The following is an 18,156-nucleotide window of genomic DNA, read 5'->3' as shown; positions in this document are numbered from 1 at the left end:
CAAAGCCAATATCTTCTAATTTCTAATTATGACTGATGAACTTAAGAGAGTGTGCAATCATGGTTTATGGAAATCACAGTCACAAAAGCAGAACCATTTGGCTTTGGAAGTCAAAAAGCAAAAGCAGAGCTTATGCAGAGGCCAAGTGGAAAATAGTCAAATGAGTGAGCATCAAATCTTCCCAAGAATGCACTGCAAACTTCTCAGCTTACCATCCATTACTTTCTGCAATCCACCAGTTGGGTCCACAAACAAGGATGGAGCAAGATTGAACAAGACAAAAATAAATAAATAATAAAGGGTATTAGGTTAAAATGTATGAGATATCAAAAAACTAAATTGGTAAATCAAGGAAATATTTGGGTCTTGGAACCATGACACCCCCAGCCTTCCACCTAGACTTGTCCCCTTGAACAAAATGAAATCACTACAATGTAACAACTGATGAGAAAGGAGTCCAAAAGGTTTTGATGGTTCTTGAGAGAGGTAGCAATGAGCAATGTGATTGCTCTTAGGTTTGCTGATGAGCTTTGACATCAAATAAGTGGAAACTGTACTCAAGTGTTGCTTTGAAGTTGATGCATATTCACTGACCTAAGAGTGTGCTGATGATGGAGACTGATCAAACAATTCTTTATAGGGAAATGTTGATGAATGCCCTCATTAGGCAAGACATGATTGTGTCAGCACCAAGTTCACATTACAAAATAATTATTATTAGATCTACAGCACCTTTAGATGATTCTTCCTCTTAACCAATTGCAGCACCCAATCACTCCCACTTCTCATATCTCTTATATATTTCTGGCCTCTTCTCTCTAAACCTTGTGATACCTGTTGGTCTTCTTTTCCTTTCTCTTCCTTCACTGTACCTCCACGGGGATACCAGTTGATCCTCCCTCCCTTTTGCTTCTTCTCTTACTTCAGCATACTGTTCTATTGGGTACATCTGATGTATGCAACTCCATGCATGTGCACCAAAAGTAGCTGAAGCTGCCAGCATGATCTGATCACAGGGTAGCAATCAGATCATGCTAGTAGTTCCATCTGCTGTTGGGGGCACAATAAATCCCTGCAATCCAATCTCCATCTGCTCATCAGGGTGCCATCAAGATGCTCATGAAGACATCAAAAGGTTCAGTGTTTTTGACATCTGAAACATCTAAACACCCTAGTTTAACATCTCCTGCTGTTTTCCTTTTGTTTTCATCTGATGTGTGATATGATGAGAGGAGCAGTATAACTAAGAGGGAGAAGAAAGCTACTAATGTGATTTTGAGTTGAAGGAACACCTTGACCTTGAAATTAAGCTCGACATCCCTTCTCGGTGGGTTCCTTCCTGTAATCTCCTCTGATTGTGACCTCAATCTTTGGTTCCTTAAATAAGTTCTATGATCTAATGTTTTCAGAGAAGTAGCAGCTCATTTGTGGTACTGCTCACAACTTGTCATATGGTCTTGAGCTGAAAGAGAAGTTTCCTTCCTCCTATCAACTTATGAGGTTGTACATGGATCGATGCCGATGTACATCCGAATCTTAGCTGTAGTAGATAGAGACATTCATGATTCATCATGCAGCCTTTAGTTCTACCGCTTCAAAATCATTCCTAAAGATTCCGAATTGAAGATGTACTTGGTAGCATACTGTAGAATCTTCACTCATATTTATAGTCGCATTTGTTTCGATTCAACCATGTAAATCTTTACTGTTTATGTGTGAAGTATGCTAAAGGAAAGGTATGGAGATTACTGCAAATGCATTACCAGAAATGTTAGCAAATTATCTGGGTCAGTTCTACTTGTGATGCATGCAGTTCATGTTGGTGAAAGCAGACATGAGAGGAGAAGGTATCCAAGTTAATCCTGATTAGGAGATATGACTTTATGAGTACTGAAAGCAACAAATTTTGTAGTGTTCCATCTATGATAATGTTTGGGGACAAGAGAATCCTCTTTTTTTGACTTTGGCTGTCACTCTCCAGTCTTTGGTTTGCTTGTGTCTTCAGAAGAAGTCTCTTCAGCTTCAAAGCCTTCAACCACAAGAGACCTCCAAATCCTTCCCCTCTCATCATCACAGTATTCTTTGTCTCATGCATTCTACCATTCAAATGTATCAGTTGCACACTGATTTCCTGATTCTTCTATAACAATTCTTGCAGTAAAAGATGTAGATCTTGAGGCAGCATTACATGTACCTGAAGCAGTAGGTCAGCTCTGTCCACTCTGTAGCAGATCAATCACTTTTTCAGCAGTTCTATCAAAAGCAATGCAGTAATCAAATGCCAGAGGAAAGTTCTGCAACCACTGTGGAGTCAGGTAGATTATTGGTTTGTGTCTGATAAAAAAATGTCCATTGTTGAGCAATATATGTTCATAAGTCATAACAGATATTGGTGGTAGTCTTTTTCAAGCTGCACTTTACCTAATCTCCAAGCAATGGACAACCATTATTATGTCAGGCAGGACCAAATCAAAAGCTTTCATCAATCAAGGGACCATCTTGTGTCTTGGTGAGAATGGGGTTCTAGACTTCCTCCCTACTCCTATTAGAAGATATGTATAGGAACTAAATCTGTCAAGCATCAGGGTTGAATCAATATGATCTAAGAATAAACTCTTGTTAGCTCCAAGGTATAGGATCATCAAACTATGGGTAACAAGAGTGAGTTAAATTGAGTCCTAGTGCTTGCATATATTTGTTGTCATCTTGGTCATCTAGATGCACCTGTAGATAGATATTATGAATTATATTAAGAATGTTTCTTCCCTCGATTGATGAATTCAACATCAGCTGAAATTAATCTCATTAATCCACTGGATATTTGTTGTGTGACAAAATTTCTCAGGTGATACATGCAAAATCTGTATATAAAAAGAAGACCAATGTCAACTCATATACACATTAGGAATTTACAATAAAATAATAAATAAATCAAGTTGGGATATAACACCCAATCAATCAGCAGAGAAGAAAAGAAAATTGAATGAAGGAATTAAATGGACCTATAATTGAATCCTATATACCAGATTTAGGGTGAGCTAAGAGCTGGAGAAGAGGGGTGTTGGAAACTGGAATGCACTTGACAAGCCAACCAATTGGCCATGACACAGCTGCAATACCCACGCAAATCCCCCACTGTTCCCAGTCCAACCTTACTGTGCCTGCAAACTCCCTCAAGAACTCCACCATCATCACCTGCAAGAACACAGTGACTGCCACAATCCCCAAGAAGAGCTTATTGGTGGTCATCCCCTCGAACACGTTCTTCTTCTCCAGCTTCCTGGCGTTGAACTCATTGAAGACTTGGCAGAGAACGAAGGTGTTGAAGATTAAGGTGTTGTTCACCTCTTCGCTCACTCCAAATATGGACTGCCCTCTGAACTGGAGCACCAGCAGAACTGCAACCTGAAACATGGCCTGCGCTGTGAGGTTTCTCCACATGATGTTGGTGATGAGTGGCTCCGTCCGGCCCACTGGAGGCTTCTTCATCAGCTCCTTGGTGGGCCGATCGGTAGCTAAAGCCAGAGCGCCCATGGTGTCCATGATCAGGTTCACCCACAGGAGCTGCACCGTCGTCAATGGAACCTCGCCGGTGCTAATGGCGGAGACGAAGTTTATGACCAGTGCGGCGATGTTCACTGTGAGCTGAAACTGTAGGAACTTCTGTATGTTATTGTAGACACACCTTCCCCATCTCATGACGGTCACGACGGTGTCGAAGTTGTCGTTGAGGATGACCACGTCGGAGCTCTCCTTCGCCACCTCGGTGCCTTGGATTCCCATGGAAAGTCCCACGTCGGCTTCCTTCAGTGCCGGCGCGTCGTTTGTGCCATCCCCGGTGACTGCCACGACGTGGCCCTTTGACTTCAAGCACTGCACCATTAGCAGCTTATCGAAGGGAGAAGACCTCGCCATGACTCGAATCTGATCGATCTTCTTCATTCGCTCCTCTGCTGAGTAGTTTCTGAACTCCGGCCCTTCGACCACCAATCCGTCGACGTCATCGTCTCTGAGTATGCCACACTCGATGGCAATGGCTCTTGCTGTGAACACGTTGTCTCCTGTGATCATTTTGACGGCAACGCCGGCGCGTCTACAGGCGGCGATGGCTGATTCCACTTCAGGGCGACATGGGTCCTTCAAGCCAACGAAGCCCAGCAGAGTTAGTCCGTTGTCGTCGAGGTTTGGCGTCTCTTCTTGATCGACATGAAGATCCTCTGCATCGGTGATTTTATAGGCCAAGGCGATGCACCGAAGACTACGAGCGGCCATGTCTCTGATGACCTTCTCGAGCTTCGTTCTGGACTCGACGTCTACGTCCCGCACATTCCCGTTCCTGTCGAGGTAATGCGAGCATCGAATCAAGATCATCTCAGCAGCTCCTTTCCATTGTGTGATCATCGCTCTACTATCCTTCTCTTCCACCAGAACTCCGCTCCGCTTCTTTTCCGAGTTGAAGGCCTCGACGTGAACTACGCTGTACCTCCTCTTCATCTCCTCCACGTCCATTCCGAGATCCAGAACTGCCCACCATAGAAGAGCCTTCTCCGTCGGGCTACCAGAGACTTCTGGCACTGCTACAGACGTTGGCCTGTAAACACTGCCTGTGGTGTTCAGCCCGACTCCTTGGTGAAACAGTGTGCGCACTCTTGGCGCGATTGAGGAGATGCTGCCGCCGTCTACCGGAACTTCTTCGTTGCCGATCCAAAACTTGGTGACAGTCATTTGATTCAGCGTCAGAGTGCCGGTCTTGTCGGTGCAGATGGTCGTCACCGAGCCCATCGTCTCGCAAGCCGACAGCCTCCGGACCATGGCGTTGTCCTTCATCATCCTCTTCATCGAGAAGGCCAGCGTCAGGGTCACCGCCAATGGCAAGCCCTCGGGGATCGCCACCACGATGATGGTTACTGCGTCTTGGAAAATACTCACGATGACGCTGATGACGTCGCCGACGTCCACCTTGTTCTTGTTGAACCTGGGCTGCCCGTTCTCGTCCTTGGTGCTCCCGGTGAAGTAGCGGATCGCTAGCACGGCGAAGACCAGGACAGCCACGACAACGCCAATTTTGCCGATGCTCGACGTCAGCCTCTCGAGCCGCTCCTGGAGCGGCGTCGGCTCGGTCGTCTCGCGGGCGATGGTGCTCATCATCTCCCCCCACGCCGTGTCCGTGCCGACGGCGGTGATGATCATGGAGGCGTATCCGTCGATGACTTTGACGCCGGATGTAAGGAACGGGTTCTTACCGGCGTCGACGTCGACCGGATGGCTCTCGCCTGTCATGCTCGATTCGTCGATCTGCAGAGAATGCCCCTGGAGGAAGAGCCCGTCGCCCGGGACCTGGTCACCGATCTTCAAGAAGATCACGTCTCCGACCACGACGTCGAAGATGGAGATGTCTTGCCGGTGGCCGTCGCGGACGACGCTGACGCTGATGTCGTTGCACTGGGCGGACAGCTTGTCGAACCGCTTCATCTGGCGGAAGTTGCTGACGGCGGAGACGACGGAGACGAGGAAGATGGCGAGGAAGATGCTGGCGCCGTCGTACCATCCTTCCTTGAGGCCGTGCTCCTTGATGCCGAAAGCGAGCGAGACCGCGGCGCAGCCGATCAGGATGAGGAGGAACAAGTCGTTGAGCGCCTCGTACACGAACCAGAAGAACCCCTTGGGCTTCGACTTGGGGTACGTGTTAGCGCCGAAGGCCTCCCTCCGCGCGTCCAGGTCGCCACCGCCGCCGGATATGCCGGCCTCCGCGTCGGAGTCCAGGCCCGCAGCGATGCCGTCGGCTCCGCCGAGGCGTTGCACTTCGTCAAGCCTGCGCTCCCTCACGAGGGACTTGAGGACGTCGGCGTCGACGATGGAGAAGGGTGGAGCAGGGGCCCTACATTCATCGTCATCGTCGTCCACGATCTCGAGGGAGACGTAGGATGGAGTACGGAGGGCGCCAGTGATGCGCTTCTTGGAGAGGGAGCACATGGCGCGGCAGGAGTAGATCATGGTGAACGCGATGCGCCATCGCTTCTGCGGTACCGAGGCGCGACGGTCGGACGCGATGAAGAAAGCGTATTCCATCAAACGAAGGTGTTGACCACAAGCAACGAAGTCTGCAGCAGGATGGAGAATGAAAGACGTGGGAGAGGAGAGGACGACTGATGGTAGCGACGATGATGAAGGCTTACTCCCCCTTTTCTAACGTATGTAAGCGGCAGCGAGAAGGAAGCGACGAAGGGGAGAGGAAGGAGACGGGTGGTCGGTGAGAAGACCGCCGTTGCAGCCGCTAAACTTGCCGGTTAGTTTACGAAGATGGAACTGGTGGAAGTTGGGAAGCGAAGGAAGCGTTCGTCTTTAATAAGCCGAGTCGGTTGATGCGAAGAAAAGGACGAAGAAGGCGCGTACCAGCTAATAAAGGAGACATGTTTCGATGTCCCAAGCCGGCTTCGACGGTCGGCGCGACGTGGTTCGGTGTCTTACACGAACCGTATTAAGAAATTGAGTCGGCGACGATCACATTTGCATTTATGACGGTCGTGCGGTGATGACTTCGTGCCGCATCACATATATATATATATATATATATATATATATATATATATATATATATATATATATATATATATATATATATATATATATATATATATATATATAACTCTTGTTAATACCCCTCCAATAAACTTCAATTAACTACTATTAAATATAATTATTATTAAATTATATTATAAGAAAAAGGATAGAAGAACGATGAAAATGATGCATATAAGTGAAAACGAAAAAAAGAAGACAATGATAAGTAGGGAGATGTGGATCATGGAAAATAAGTGGTGGTGACATGAGCAACAGACCGTTAAGATATCATCAACGAATGAGAAATATAGTTTTCACATTTAACTATATTTCACATTTAACTATTAGTTTTCACATTTAACTCTTTAAATATAAGTTTATTATACATATATAATTATGGTTAATCTCTCTCAATCGATAATGAATTGACATCTATATTCATTTAAAAAATAAAATAATTGATGAAAATAATAAAGGTATTGGGTATTAAAATTTCTAAACTTTTTAATGATTAGTACTACTAAATTATAGATATACATTTGCAGTCGCTATAATACCTAAAACGGATCTCTTTTTATTTATTCTAATAATATGTTTAACTTCTTCAGTTATAAGGATGAAAAGAAATCATATCACCAAACCCTCTCAATTAGTCTCTTATTTCTTATCTTTCATATTTTAGTATATAATAATAAAACAATTAAATCTGCGGTACAATTTTTTAATCGGATCCATGTTTGATCCGACTCGCATCGATCCGATCCGATCCTTGTATGAATGCTTCGTATATTGGTCGGCTCGGTCGGCTCTTTAGTCCCACATCGGCAACTCATGCAGCAAGGAGACGCACAAGTGGGTATAAAAAGAAAGAGGAAGCATTTACTTCAACTCATACCTTTCTCGGCCTTTTGGCTAAGATCAAGTGTAGTATCTGTTCTTATCAGTTTAATATCTGATACGTGGGTCATCGATCCACTATGATATTAAATTAATTTCTTGTGGGGGAGGTCCCACCACAGTGGCTTGCCACTGGGGGCCTCGCGCGTCGCCTGTGCGTTGCACTACAGCACTGGCCTGGCGCACCCCGACCAAACCAAATTCAAATTTGTTTCGTTGATCCGATTGACTCTTAATTAAGATGTTATCTGGTTCAAATAAGAATTGGTGTTTTTTATGTTTGTATTTGTATTCAATATATTGAGGAATGAAGTGGTTATTTATAATGGTTGTATACTCATTTTGACCTAATAAATTCTTTCATATCTGATACGTAAAGGTTTTGGAACAGATTTTGTGAAAGAAAAAGGATGAAACAAATTATACGGACAACCCTAAAAATTTATATAAATACATGAATTCTTTTAAAAATTTCATATTTATTGATGATTAGTGGCCCACTTAAGTTTATTTGATGGATGTCAAAGGAGTGGTATACATGAAATTTTGATTATTTAGGGATACATGCAATACTAATATTTGGAGGGACAAATATGTTATTTTTAATTTTTCAGAGGGCTAAATTTCATGGATGTAAATACTTTTACCTTATGATATATCCCAATTTCATTTGTTTATTTTATATTAATATAATTTTTCTATGTTTTCTTGTAAATCTATAATTTTTGCATTACATAATTATAAATGCTATGTTGTACTCTTTTTTATTTATTATTTTAAATAATATCGGTTCTCATTGTATTTAATAATAAGAATATGATATATTTATAAAACTTAGAATAGACTTTCGATGAGTTTGATTCAATGACCAGACCATTTAAGTCTTAAAATATCTAAAACGATCTCAATTCTTTAATTTTATATTTTTTTTTGAAATATTTAAGTTTATTATATGGATGAAAGAAAAATCTTAATATATTGACTATCATCAATTCCTCTCTTTGCGTTCTCTATCATTCTTTTATAATATTATGTAATTATTTTCGTATCCATTCTATGCTGGTTGTGTCCATTGGTTGGTCTCTTTAGTCCGACATCGGTAACGTGCGTAATAGAAAAGAGCGAAACGAGTATAAAATAAGAGAGATCTTTTTCATCCAAAGCATACTTTTCTCGACCTTTTGACTAACATCAAGTGTAGTATCTGTTCTTATCAGTTTAATATCTGATATGTGGGTCATTGATCCACTATGATATTAAATTAATTTATTGTGGGGGAGGGCTTATCACATTGGCTTGTCATTGGGGACCTCCCGTGTCACCTGTTCGTCGCACTACAGCACTGACTTGGCGCATCACGACCAAACCAAATTCAAATTTGTTTTGTTGTACTGATTGACCCTTAATTAAGATGTTAGTTTTTTGGTACAATTAAGACTATCGGTGTTTTTTATGTTTATATTTGTATTCAATATATTGAGGAATGAAGTGGTTATTTTATTGGTTGATTTTACTAATTGAAAGATACATAAAGTATGAAAGAAAAAGGATGTTGGAATAGATGTTGTGAAAGAAAAAGGATGAAACAAATTATACGGACAACCCTAAAAAATTATATAAATACATGAATTCTTTTAAAAATTTCATATTTATTGATGATTAGTGGCCCACTTAAGTTTATTTGATGGATGTCAAAGGAGTGGTATACATGAAATTTTGATTATTTAGGGATACATGCAATACCAATATTTGGAGTGACAAATATGCTATTTTTAATTTTTCAGAGGGCTAAATTTCATGGATGTAAATACTTTTACTTACTCTATGATATATCTCAATTTCATTTATTTTATTTTATATTAATATAAATTTTCTATGTTTTCTTGTAAATCTATAATTTTTGTATTACATAATTACAAATGCTATGTTGTACTCTTTTTTATTTATTATTTTAAATAATATCGGTTCTCATTGTATTTAATAATAAGAATAGGATACATTTATAAAACTTAGAATAGACCTTTGATGAGTTTGATTCACTGACCAGACCATTTAAGTCTTAAAATATCTAAAACGATCACAATTCTTTAATTTCATAATTTTTTTTATGAAATATTTAAGTTTATTATATGGATGAAAGAAAAATCTTAATATATTGGCTATCATCAATTCCTCTCTATGCATTCTCTATCATTTCTTTATAATATTATGTAATTATTTTATGATATTATTCTATATATATATATATATATATATATATATAGTTATAGTTATGGACTTATATGTCCGGTGTTTAAATCCATGTTATGCTATGCTGGTTGTGTTCATTGGTTGGTCTCTTTAGTCCCACATCGATAACGTGCGCAATAGAAAGGAACGAAACAGGTATAAAATAAGAGGGATCTCTCTCGTCCAAAACATACCTTTCTCGGCCTTTTGGTAAAGATCTATCTGTTCTTATCAGTTTAATATCTGGGTCATCGATCCACTATGATATTAAATTAATTTATTGTGGGGGAGGGCCCATCATAGTGGCTTGCTATTGGGGATCTTGTGCATCGCTTGTGAGTTGCACTACAGCACTGACTTGACGCACCCTGATCAAACCAAATTTAAATTTGTTAAGTTGTACCGATTAACCCTTAATTAAGATGTTAGATATCTGGTACAATTGATGATTGGTGTTTTTTATGTTTATATTTGTATTCAATATATTGAGGAATGAAGTGGTTATTTTATTAGTTGATTTTACTGATTGAAAGATACATAAAGTATGAAAGAAAATACTTTACTTTATGATATATCTCAATTTCATTTTTTTTATATTTTGTATAATTTTTCTATGTTTTCTTGTAAATCTATAATTTTTGTTTACATAATTACAAATGCTATGTTGTACTTTTTTTATTTATTATTTTGAATAATATCGATTCTCATTGAATTTAATAATAAGAATAGGATATATTTATAAAACTTAGAATAGACCTTCGATGAGTTTGATTCACTAACCAGACCATTTAAGTCTTAAAATATCTAAAATGATCTCAATTCTTGCTTGTTATGCTATGCTGGTTGTGTCCATTCGATAACGTGCGCAATAGAAAGGAGCGAAACAGGTATAAAATAAGAGGGATCTCTCTCGTCCAAAGCATACCTTTCTTGACCTTTTGGCTAAGATCAAGTGTAGTATCTGTTCTTATCAGTTTAATATCTGATACGTGGGTCATCGATCCACTATGATATTAAATTAATTTACTGTGAGAGATGGCCCATCACAGTGGCTTGCCATTGGGGCTCTCGCGCGTCGCCTAGCCGTTGCACTATTGCCCAGGCCTGACGCACCCCGACCAAACCACATGTAAATCTTTGTACGAGAGTATCTCAATGTTATTTCGAAACATGCAACGGGTGAGTCAATGTAGTAGTTTTTGGTGTTAAATATATCGATGGAAATGAAAGGGATTCCAAGGCAGAGAGTTTAAATATTCTGTACATTTTTATATGTATTGTGAAGATCTCATGAACCCGTGAGCAACACTGATTCCATGATTCAATGGCAAGTAAACCACAACGGAAGTCCGAGTTCTCAAGAAAAGAAGTTATAAGAGATACCAAACTTACAGGCCGCGTGGAGGGAGGAATCAGATGCACATGAACCCGTTCAAGCCATGGATCTATAGACAACCTGACATCCTTTATCCGCTCTCTTTAGTAAGCCTTCTACAGTCGGTTCTCTCTCAAGGCAGGTATGGCGGACAGACGAAGCCAGTCACAGCCATTTCGCTTCTGGCTGCCTGCCTGGACTCACCCGACAAGGAGTAGCACTCCGCGACAACACGATCCAACTCGACAGAAATCCCTGCGTCGCGATGCATCGCAACCTTTGGATCATACAACATCCTCATCACCGTCCTCACCGACCGCAACCCGAAGAGTTCCTCAACCATCACCACCACTGGCTTCGTCGCGAAACCGTCCATCATCTCGTCCCCAAGCCAGAAATGCAAATGAACAGCAGCGATCACGGCCTCAGTCCCCACAACCGTCTCCGATCAACTCAGATAAGCAAGCTGCAGTAGCAAGAAATCTCAGGTCCCAATCCGCATTACAAACTGCATCAACTCAGGTGAAGTCTCGGCTCTCATCTCAAGCTCTTGCATCTGACTCACAATCTTCATCACCTGCAAAGAGAACATCTCCTTCGAACCAGCCATTGTCATTGGCCCATGAATCCCAGCCAACATTAGCGTCCGCGTCACCAACCATATTGCATCCTAAATCTCAGGCCCGTGCTATCCCTCTTACAAAAGATTCAAATCCTAAGCCGACAAGAAACCACATTTTGCAGGAACCAAATTTGCTGCTTGTATCAACCAATTCGCTGGAGAATAAACCTCTAGAATCGTACTCCATTTCTTTACCCCAGCCGTCAACACCTAAAGAACAAAGAGAGAAGATTAAATTAGAAGAAACCGAGCCTTCTCAATCTCGAAAGTTGGAAGATACAAACAAACAAACTGCAGAAGAGAAGCATAAACTAAAGTTAACAACAAACCACCCTAAGAATCCCACCAAAGCCCCAAATTCATATTCAACACCTGAAGGGACTAATAGAGACAAGCTTAGGACAACACCAGACACAGAAGAGAAGCCCTTCACTGGAGAACGCAACAAGTCGAAGGAACAGGGAGAAGTCAAGCAACTCAGCACGACATCTGAGAACAGCCTGATCACATCCCCCACACAAAGTGGATTAGTCTCACTATCCATTAACTCAAATGCAGAACACAGGAAGGATACCGATACTGCTGAGCATACAAAAGATGGTTCCACCAGAGAGGAACAGAAAATTGCAATTTCAACTATCCCACAAGATTCATTCTATGATGGCAAGAGAGCCATGTTCAAGGAGGAGATCAAGGAAGGGCTTTCTAAACTGTTACAGAAGATAGGTACTGGATATTCTGGTGGGGTGAGGAATGGACTATCGACAAATGTACTTACTTTGGCTGGCAATAACAGTGGAGCATCCATGATTATAGGTTATGAGGGTACCGATAGAGAGAATTTCTACCATGCCCACAAGGATCAAAAGCTCGACAAGGAGAAGGTTGATGCAAGAGGCAGTTGCAGTGAAGAAAAGTGGCAGCATAGTGGAAAGGGGGCATTTACAACCAGCATTAACAACAATGTGCAAAGCATCAACAACTCAGCTGTCGATGAAAGTTCCTGCAGTGTCAGAAACCCAGGCGTCCATTTGAATCTCTCCAGAACTAAGGAAACCTTGGTTTCCAAAAGAACAGTGGAACCCCTGGAGACTGAAAAGACACCTTCCAAGCCAATCCAAAGCCAGAAACCAACTCGTGAGCCCAGAATTAGAAGACGCTGCCTTCGGGCATTGCTTATGGAACCTAGTGAGAGTGATCCAGAAAATCCTGAGAAGCCCCAGCGTCATGGATGTCGTTACAGCTGTGAAGAGAAAAAGAAGTTAAAGGATGACAATCATGGAATGTCCACGACTAATTCTGGCTTGCAGAACAACTGAGAAGGTACAAGCAGAGGTCCAAACCAATAATCACAAACTACAAACGTTTGCAATTTGGTTAGTTGAAACCAAAAGAGTGTGTTCCATGTAATGAAATTTTAGTCTATTTCAATGATTTTATCTCCATTCTTGCAAGGGCCTATTTTTTATGAATGAATATCAATTGTTGAACCTGTCATTTACAACTGCTTCATAATTTAAAAATTATCGACCTAAAGAAATCAGTTTAATTAATGACAGCATGTTATTTGTAAATCGATTAAAAATGCTTAAATTAAGTATCAAAGTAACAAAAATGAAAGTTAAAAGTGAATGAGATGTTTCCATTAATTTGTAGACAATCATTGAATACATGTAATATCATAGAAGATTGAATTCCTTTTTCAAGTCACCCATAGGGCTCCTTGTATTATTACTTCAACATTTACACTAATCTCTTATCCAAAAAATATTTAAGCTATTTAAAAAAAAAATCTCATTGATATTAACATAAATGTTTATACAGAGATTTTTAAAAAAGTTATGTTATACGTGCAACATCAAATAAGTTGGTAAGCCTACAACATTGCTTTGCCCAATAAAGGTCAATGTTTCCATCGGTTGGCACCTGAACGGAGTAGCAACTCAGTTCAAGCATTTGCAGCACTGATGATGAACAGAGGTTCTCTCTGCCTCTCAAAGTGAGATTCCCCGTGTTTAGTAGATGGAAACCATCAACGTTCTTTCACAAACAGCACTCAAAATTCTCTCTTCATCTATGTGCTGCGTGCAACTTGTCCAGCATTAAAAAACAAAGTAGCTTTGACCAACTGAGGTATTGCTTTTCAAATTAAAAGAAACCTATATACTCTTAAAAACATAGATCACAATGTCCAATGAAAATGGTAGGAAGGTGCATATCATGGCAAATCTTGGATTCCAAGTCAATAAAAAAAGTAGTGAGGTCAGCTTACTTTGGAGTACATCTTAGCAATTAGAATGTTATCTTTGGATGAAACTAAGTTACCGAACAAATAAAGCGAATGAAGACAAAGTAAAATGGAACCTTCTGAACCTGAAGTTCTAGTGTAGTTCTTGAAATTACTTGCAGCAAAAGTAGAGCTGCATTAGGACACCATGGAGTAATGGATCTTGATTAAAGTTGGTACAGCATTACTACTTAGTCTTCTGCACAATCTTCAGGAAATTCTGCAATCAGAGATATTATCCCAACATCCTCACAAGCCTTAATTTTGTTATGAACATATGTTTGGCAATGGCTTTTTGACCCATCAGTACCACACCTAGTCCACGAACTCTCTTGACGGTATTCTTCATATAGCGTACTTCTTTAGCTATATCTAATTCAACAATAGCTTTTAGCTATTCATGAACTGCTATGGTTTTGTTCCAGAAGTAAAAAAATAAGAATAGACTGGTGAAACATGACTTTCGACAAAGCACATTACATGTTCAGGCAGACTATGGGTGAAAAATTATACTCCATAAGACAAACTGACCTGACATGATTTGCAAAATTTTATTCCACACTTAAGCCAGTTAGCTTTATATTTGAGATCTTTAAGCAGATAAGCAAGTTTAGAAGAACAATAATATAAAATCTAAGGAACTTGAATAGCATACATGGTGCTCAGATAGAAACTACCAAATTATCCAAAGTAGCTAAATTAAGATCACACTAAAAAGAAAAAGCAATCCTTTGTGTAGATCAAGAAAAAAAAGTTTCATGCAACTCTTATTGCTTGAGATAAACATTGCTGTCACATTTGTCATAGGCTGGAAGAAAGCTTTATAGGCGATTACATATTCAACAATATATCCTAATCCACAAACTTCTGAAGGGTTTTATAAACATATTCTTGTATAGAAAAGCACCTTTTTAAGTCACGCAGCAAATATTTTTGATACAAATGCGAAAAACGATAATTACCTCTAAATTAATCAGATGGCCAAGATTAGGTGTGCTATGTTAAAATCTGGTTTTTCTTTGTTGCTTGATCCCAAAATACGTGTGCGCGGAGGAAAAATCGTCCTACATCCAAGTGACGATCAACTGTTTGTGTTTATGACCCAACCAATTAACATACGAGTTCGTATTACCACCTCTGTGTTGGGATTCTGCACGAGTAGGGGGGCGAAGCAGAGGGGAGCTGGATCTGGCAGTCGTCCAGGCGTCAGAAAGATCGAGCCCCAGGATGTAGCGGTCGGTCCTCTTCTTGGTCGGCGATCACTTCGGTGATGGTTCTGGTGGTGGTGGGAAGCGAGATATTTGAACGCAAAAGGGGGCGATGACAACCAAGCCGGCTCTCGTTTCGCATATTTCTGCAACGCGACGAACTCCTTCTCGGGTTGGGAATCGGATGACGATGGTCGAAGAAAACGCCGGGCGACTCGCGTCGGGTTGGCGTCGTCATCGATGTGTGTACTTAGAGCTGGACGCCAGCTATTGGTGCGTCGTGGGCGCTTTGTGCGTGAGACTGTACACCCGATCGACGCAGGCCGATCTAACTCTCTCGTTCAGGTGCGACCACCTGTCTCCTCCGACTCAGGAAACAGGGTTTTTGGAGCCTATGTTCTGACTCGATGTGGACATCGTCCCTGTCATTAAATTTGTGGACTTTTTCTTGGTTTTTTTTTTGTCGCCTTTTTCTTGTACGATATATTACTAAATCTTATTTATTATTTCCTGAGTGATAAATATATAATGTTAGTGATAAATCCTGATAAAAAAATATATGTATAATATATAAATGATTGTTTATGGTCTCTATTTTGGTGCACATTGCGGTAGGCTATGATCAAAGCTCAGACATGGGTCTTCATCGATCCAATCAAGAAAAGAATGGAATCAGCAGTCTGCAAAGACAAGCAACTCAATCTTCTTAAGATAAAAGTTCATCGAGGAGACTCAGAATCCCATTCTGCCAATGAAACTAAATCATGCATGTGTGCTGATGCGGCACAAGAACTCTCTATGATACGGCAGAGATCGCTCCCTAAGCAATCAGGACTTCCTTTTCACTGAACTCACTCACTCTCTCTGATGCTGAGTTCACAGGTTTCTTCTTCACCATCTCGCTGCCATGGCCTTCGGCTGTACGGAAAGGTATCAGCTTCTTCTCGCAGCACGACCGGATTGCTTCGTCGAACATGTCCTCCATCGTGTACTGGAACTTGTACCCCAGCTCCATGAGCTTCTTCGAGGAGAAGTGCACCCTTAAGATGCCTTCGTCGATCCCTTCAAACCTACAACGAATAGCTTTCTTATTTAGATAGATCTTTTCTTGCTTGCATCTCAAGTGGTTTGGGTGAGTATGAGAGCACTTGCTTTTGAGGGATGATGTACTGGGGGTATCGTTCCTTGAACATCTTTGCGAGGTCGTATATGGTGGCGTCATGGGAGGAGCAGATGTATCTTCCTTGTGCGTTCGGGTGCTCGTACAGGAAGATGTGGGTGTCACACAGGTCGTCCAAGTGGACTAGTTGAACTTGCCTCAAGATCGAGTAGTGAGCTTCGTTTCCTGCTTGCATGCATGGATGATGCAGTCAACAGCTAAGACATGCAGGGCTGATGATTCTGTCGAAAGTACCGCTGCTACGTGTTTCTGCAAGTACCTGTGATGAGTGACAGCGCAGTGATCATGCTGGGCGGCATGGTGGTGGTGATGAAAGGACCGACCACCAGAGTCGGGATGATGCTGATGAAGTGAATGCCGTTCTCCTTCGCGAACTCCCACGCCGCTTTCTCAGCCAGTGTTTTGGACACGAAATACATCTGCAGTACAAGATCATTTCCTTTTATTCTCCCCCATTCAAATTTTGCTACAAGCAGAAGATGGGAGTGACATACGTACGTACCCATCCTGTCATCTTGACGCGGCGGCAGAACTCCATGTTGCTCCAGGAGCTCTCGTCGTACTCCGGCTGCTGGTGCTCCTGCACGTTGACGGTGCCCGCCGAGGAAGTGAACACGACGCGCTTGACCGTGCCGGCTTCCTTGCAGGCCCTCATGATGCTCAAAACCCCATTAACGGTGGGCTTGATGATCTCATTCTACAAGCAACTTGGACTTGAGCATATACATAGAGAGAGAGAGAGAGAGAGAGAGAGAGAGAGAGAGAGGCTGCATGCTGCAAAGAGAAGAGGATTAATGGAGCTACCTCAGGGTCTTTGGACTCGAAGTCCATGGGGGTGGCCACATGGAACACTCCTTCACATCCCTTGATCACCTCAGTAAAGCTTCCTTCCTCGTCCAAGTCTGCTCTCCAGATCGAGAGCCGCTCAGCCGATCCCGGAAGATCTAGCAGAGGCTTGACCTTCTTCTGATTCGCTGCATCAAGACAACAAACCATTCAAGTATCTGCTGTTCCTGCTTGATCTCTTCATGTGCAAGGGAGCGAGATGCAAAGAGAAATATACTATACTGACAGGGGTCTCTCACGGTGGCCCTGACGATGTATCCATTCTGCAGAAGCTTCATAACTAGCCATGATCCGACGTATCCCGAGGCTCCGGTCACCACCACCGATCCCTTCATCTCTCTCTCTCTCTCTCTCTCACCCTCTCTGAGATTAAACTGATGATTCTGATATGCCGAGCCTTACTCCTTCAGATGTATTTAAATACTGAAACCAGAGGGAGAGATGGTGGCTGTTCCATCTCGCTTTCTCTCAGTGGAGGAGGAAGAAGAAGGAGGATGGCGGTAGATTGGAACGTGGCTCATCTAATTTTCATGCTCCAACGAACGAAGAAGAGGAAGTCGTATGAACTTTAGGTGTGTTCCCTGAAGTGCCTAATCGTGTCACGGAACTATGTAAAGAACGCGGACGGTGGTAGATTGGGGGGGTCCAAGAAGTGTCCACTGTCTGAGGTGACGAAGCTCCTATTGTTCATACCCATCTCAATCACAAAGGTGGAGTTTGGTAGGAGTCAATGCGTCGAATTAACCTTCCTTGTACTAAATGGAGCAGTGGGAACGCCAAGTCCAGTCCTTGTATTCAATGAGAGCCCCTGTTTCAACGCACGAAGGGTAGGTGCACCACACACTCTTTCCTAGAACTGATGTGTCGTGCATGCACTGTCTTTTTTCGAAACAGGATTTTAACAGTATCGACTAAGTATTATTGAACTGGTATCTTTATATTGTCGACAAT

At 41.8% G+C, this 18,156-nt stretch overlaps 2 protein-coding genes, 1 long non-coding RNA gene, 3 other non-coding genes and 1 pseudogene across 6 annotated transcripts; 4 read left to right on the top strand and 3 right to left on the bottom strand.

Moving 5' to 3' along the window:
• Positions 1 to 2,860: 2,860 nt before the first annotated feature.
• LOC135645473 (calcium-transporting ATPase 7, plasma membrane-type-like) lies at positions 2,861 to 6,375 on the bottom strand. Its single transcript, XM_065163870.1, has one exon. It carries the CDS (start codon positions 6,067 to 6,069, stop codon positions 3,016 to 3,018), a length of 3,054 nt encoding a protein of 1,017 aa, XP_065019942.1. The 5' UTR covers positions 6,070 to 6,375; the 3' UTR covers positions 2,861 to 3,015.
• Positions 6,376 to 7,452: 1,077 nt separating this feature from the next.
• Positions 7,453 to 7,649, top strand: LOC135672698 (U2 spliceosomal RNA). The gene has a single exon (XR_010513057.1). It is a non-coding gene; the product is annotated as a U2 spliceosomal RNA (small nuclear RNA).
• Positions 7,650 to 8,622: 973 nt separating this feature from the next.
• LOC135672700 (U2 spliceosomal RNA) lies at positions 8,623 to 8,819 on the top strand. The gene has a single exon (XR_010513059.1). It is a non-coding gene; the product is annotated as a U2 spliceosomal RNA (small nuclear RNA).
• Positions 8,820 to 9,877: 1,058 nt separating this feature from the next.
• On the top strand, positions 9,878 to 10,059 carry LOC135672701 (U2 spliceosomal RNA; annotated as a pseudogene).
• A 549-nt stretch (positions 10,060 to 10,608) lies between these two features.
• On the top strand, positions 10,609 to 10,805 carry LOC135672699 (U2 spliceosomal RNA). Its single transcript, XR_010513058.1, has one exon. It is a non-coding gene; the product is annotated as a U2 spliceosomal RNA (small nuclear RNA).
• A 226-nt stretch (positions 10,806 to 11,031) lies between these two features.
• Positions 11,032 to 15,448, bottom strand: LOC135645469 (uncharacterized). Its single transcript, XR_010498791.1, has 3 exons — positions 15,107 to 15,448; positions 14,934 to 15,035; positions 11,032 to 12,927 (listed from the first exon to the last, which is right to left on the bottom strand). It is a non-coding gene; the product is annotated as an uncharacterized LOC135645469 (long non-coding RNA).
• A 412-nt stretch (positions 15,449 to 15,860) lies between these two features.
• LOC135672399 (dihydroflavonol 4-reductase-like) lies at positions 15,861 to 17,595 on the bottom strand. Its single transcript, XM_065180880.1, has 6 exons — positions 17,432 to 17,595; positions 17,164 to 17,333; positions 16,862 to 17,056; positions 16,619 to 16,778; positions 16,332 to 16,524; positions 15,861 to 16,249 (listed from the first exon to the last, which is right to left on the bottom strand). The coding sequence occupies exons 1-6, from the start codon at positions 17,538 to 17,540 to the stop codon at positions 16,000 to 16,002; spliced, it is 1,077 nt and encodes a 358-aa protein (XP_065036952.1). The 5' UTR covers positions 17,541 to 17,595; the 3' UTR covers positions 15,861 to 15,999.
• Positions 17,596 to 18,156: the final 561 nt, after the last annotated feature.

Source organism: Musa acuminata, chromosome BXJ1-4 (assembly GCF_036884655.1).
Source record: "Musa acuminata AAA Group cultivar baxijiao chromosome BXJ1-4, Cavendish_Baxijiao_AAA, whole genome shotgun sequence".
NCBI lineage: Eukaryota > Viridiplantae > Streptophyta > Magnoliopsida > Zingiberales > Musaceae > Musa > Musa acuminata.
The sequence above is the reverse complement of the archived record's forward strand: the minus strand, read 5'-3'. Positions and strand labels throughout refer to the sequence as shown.

Excerpts from the sequence above, each read along its gene's own strand:
- LOC135672399 (XM_065180880.1), bottom strand. The coding sequence starts at position 17,540 with ATGAAGGGATCGGTGGTGGTGACCGGAGCCTCGGGATACGTCGGATCA. Across the intron at positions 16,779-16,861 it reads GCGTCAAGATGACAGGATGG|ATGTATTTCGTGTCCAAAAC; the intron begins GTACGTACGTAT and ends CTTGTACTGCAG. Across the intron at positions 16,250-16,331 it reads CAGTACATCATCCCTCAAAA|GTTTGAAGGGATCGACGAAG; the intron begins GCAAGTGCTCTC and ends TATTCGTTGTAG.
- LOC135645473 (XM_065163870.1), bottom strand. The coding sequence starts at position 6,069 with ATGGAATACGCTTTCTTCATCGCGTCCGACCGTCGCGCCTCGGTACCG.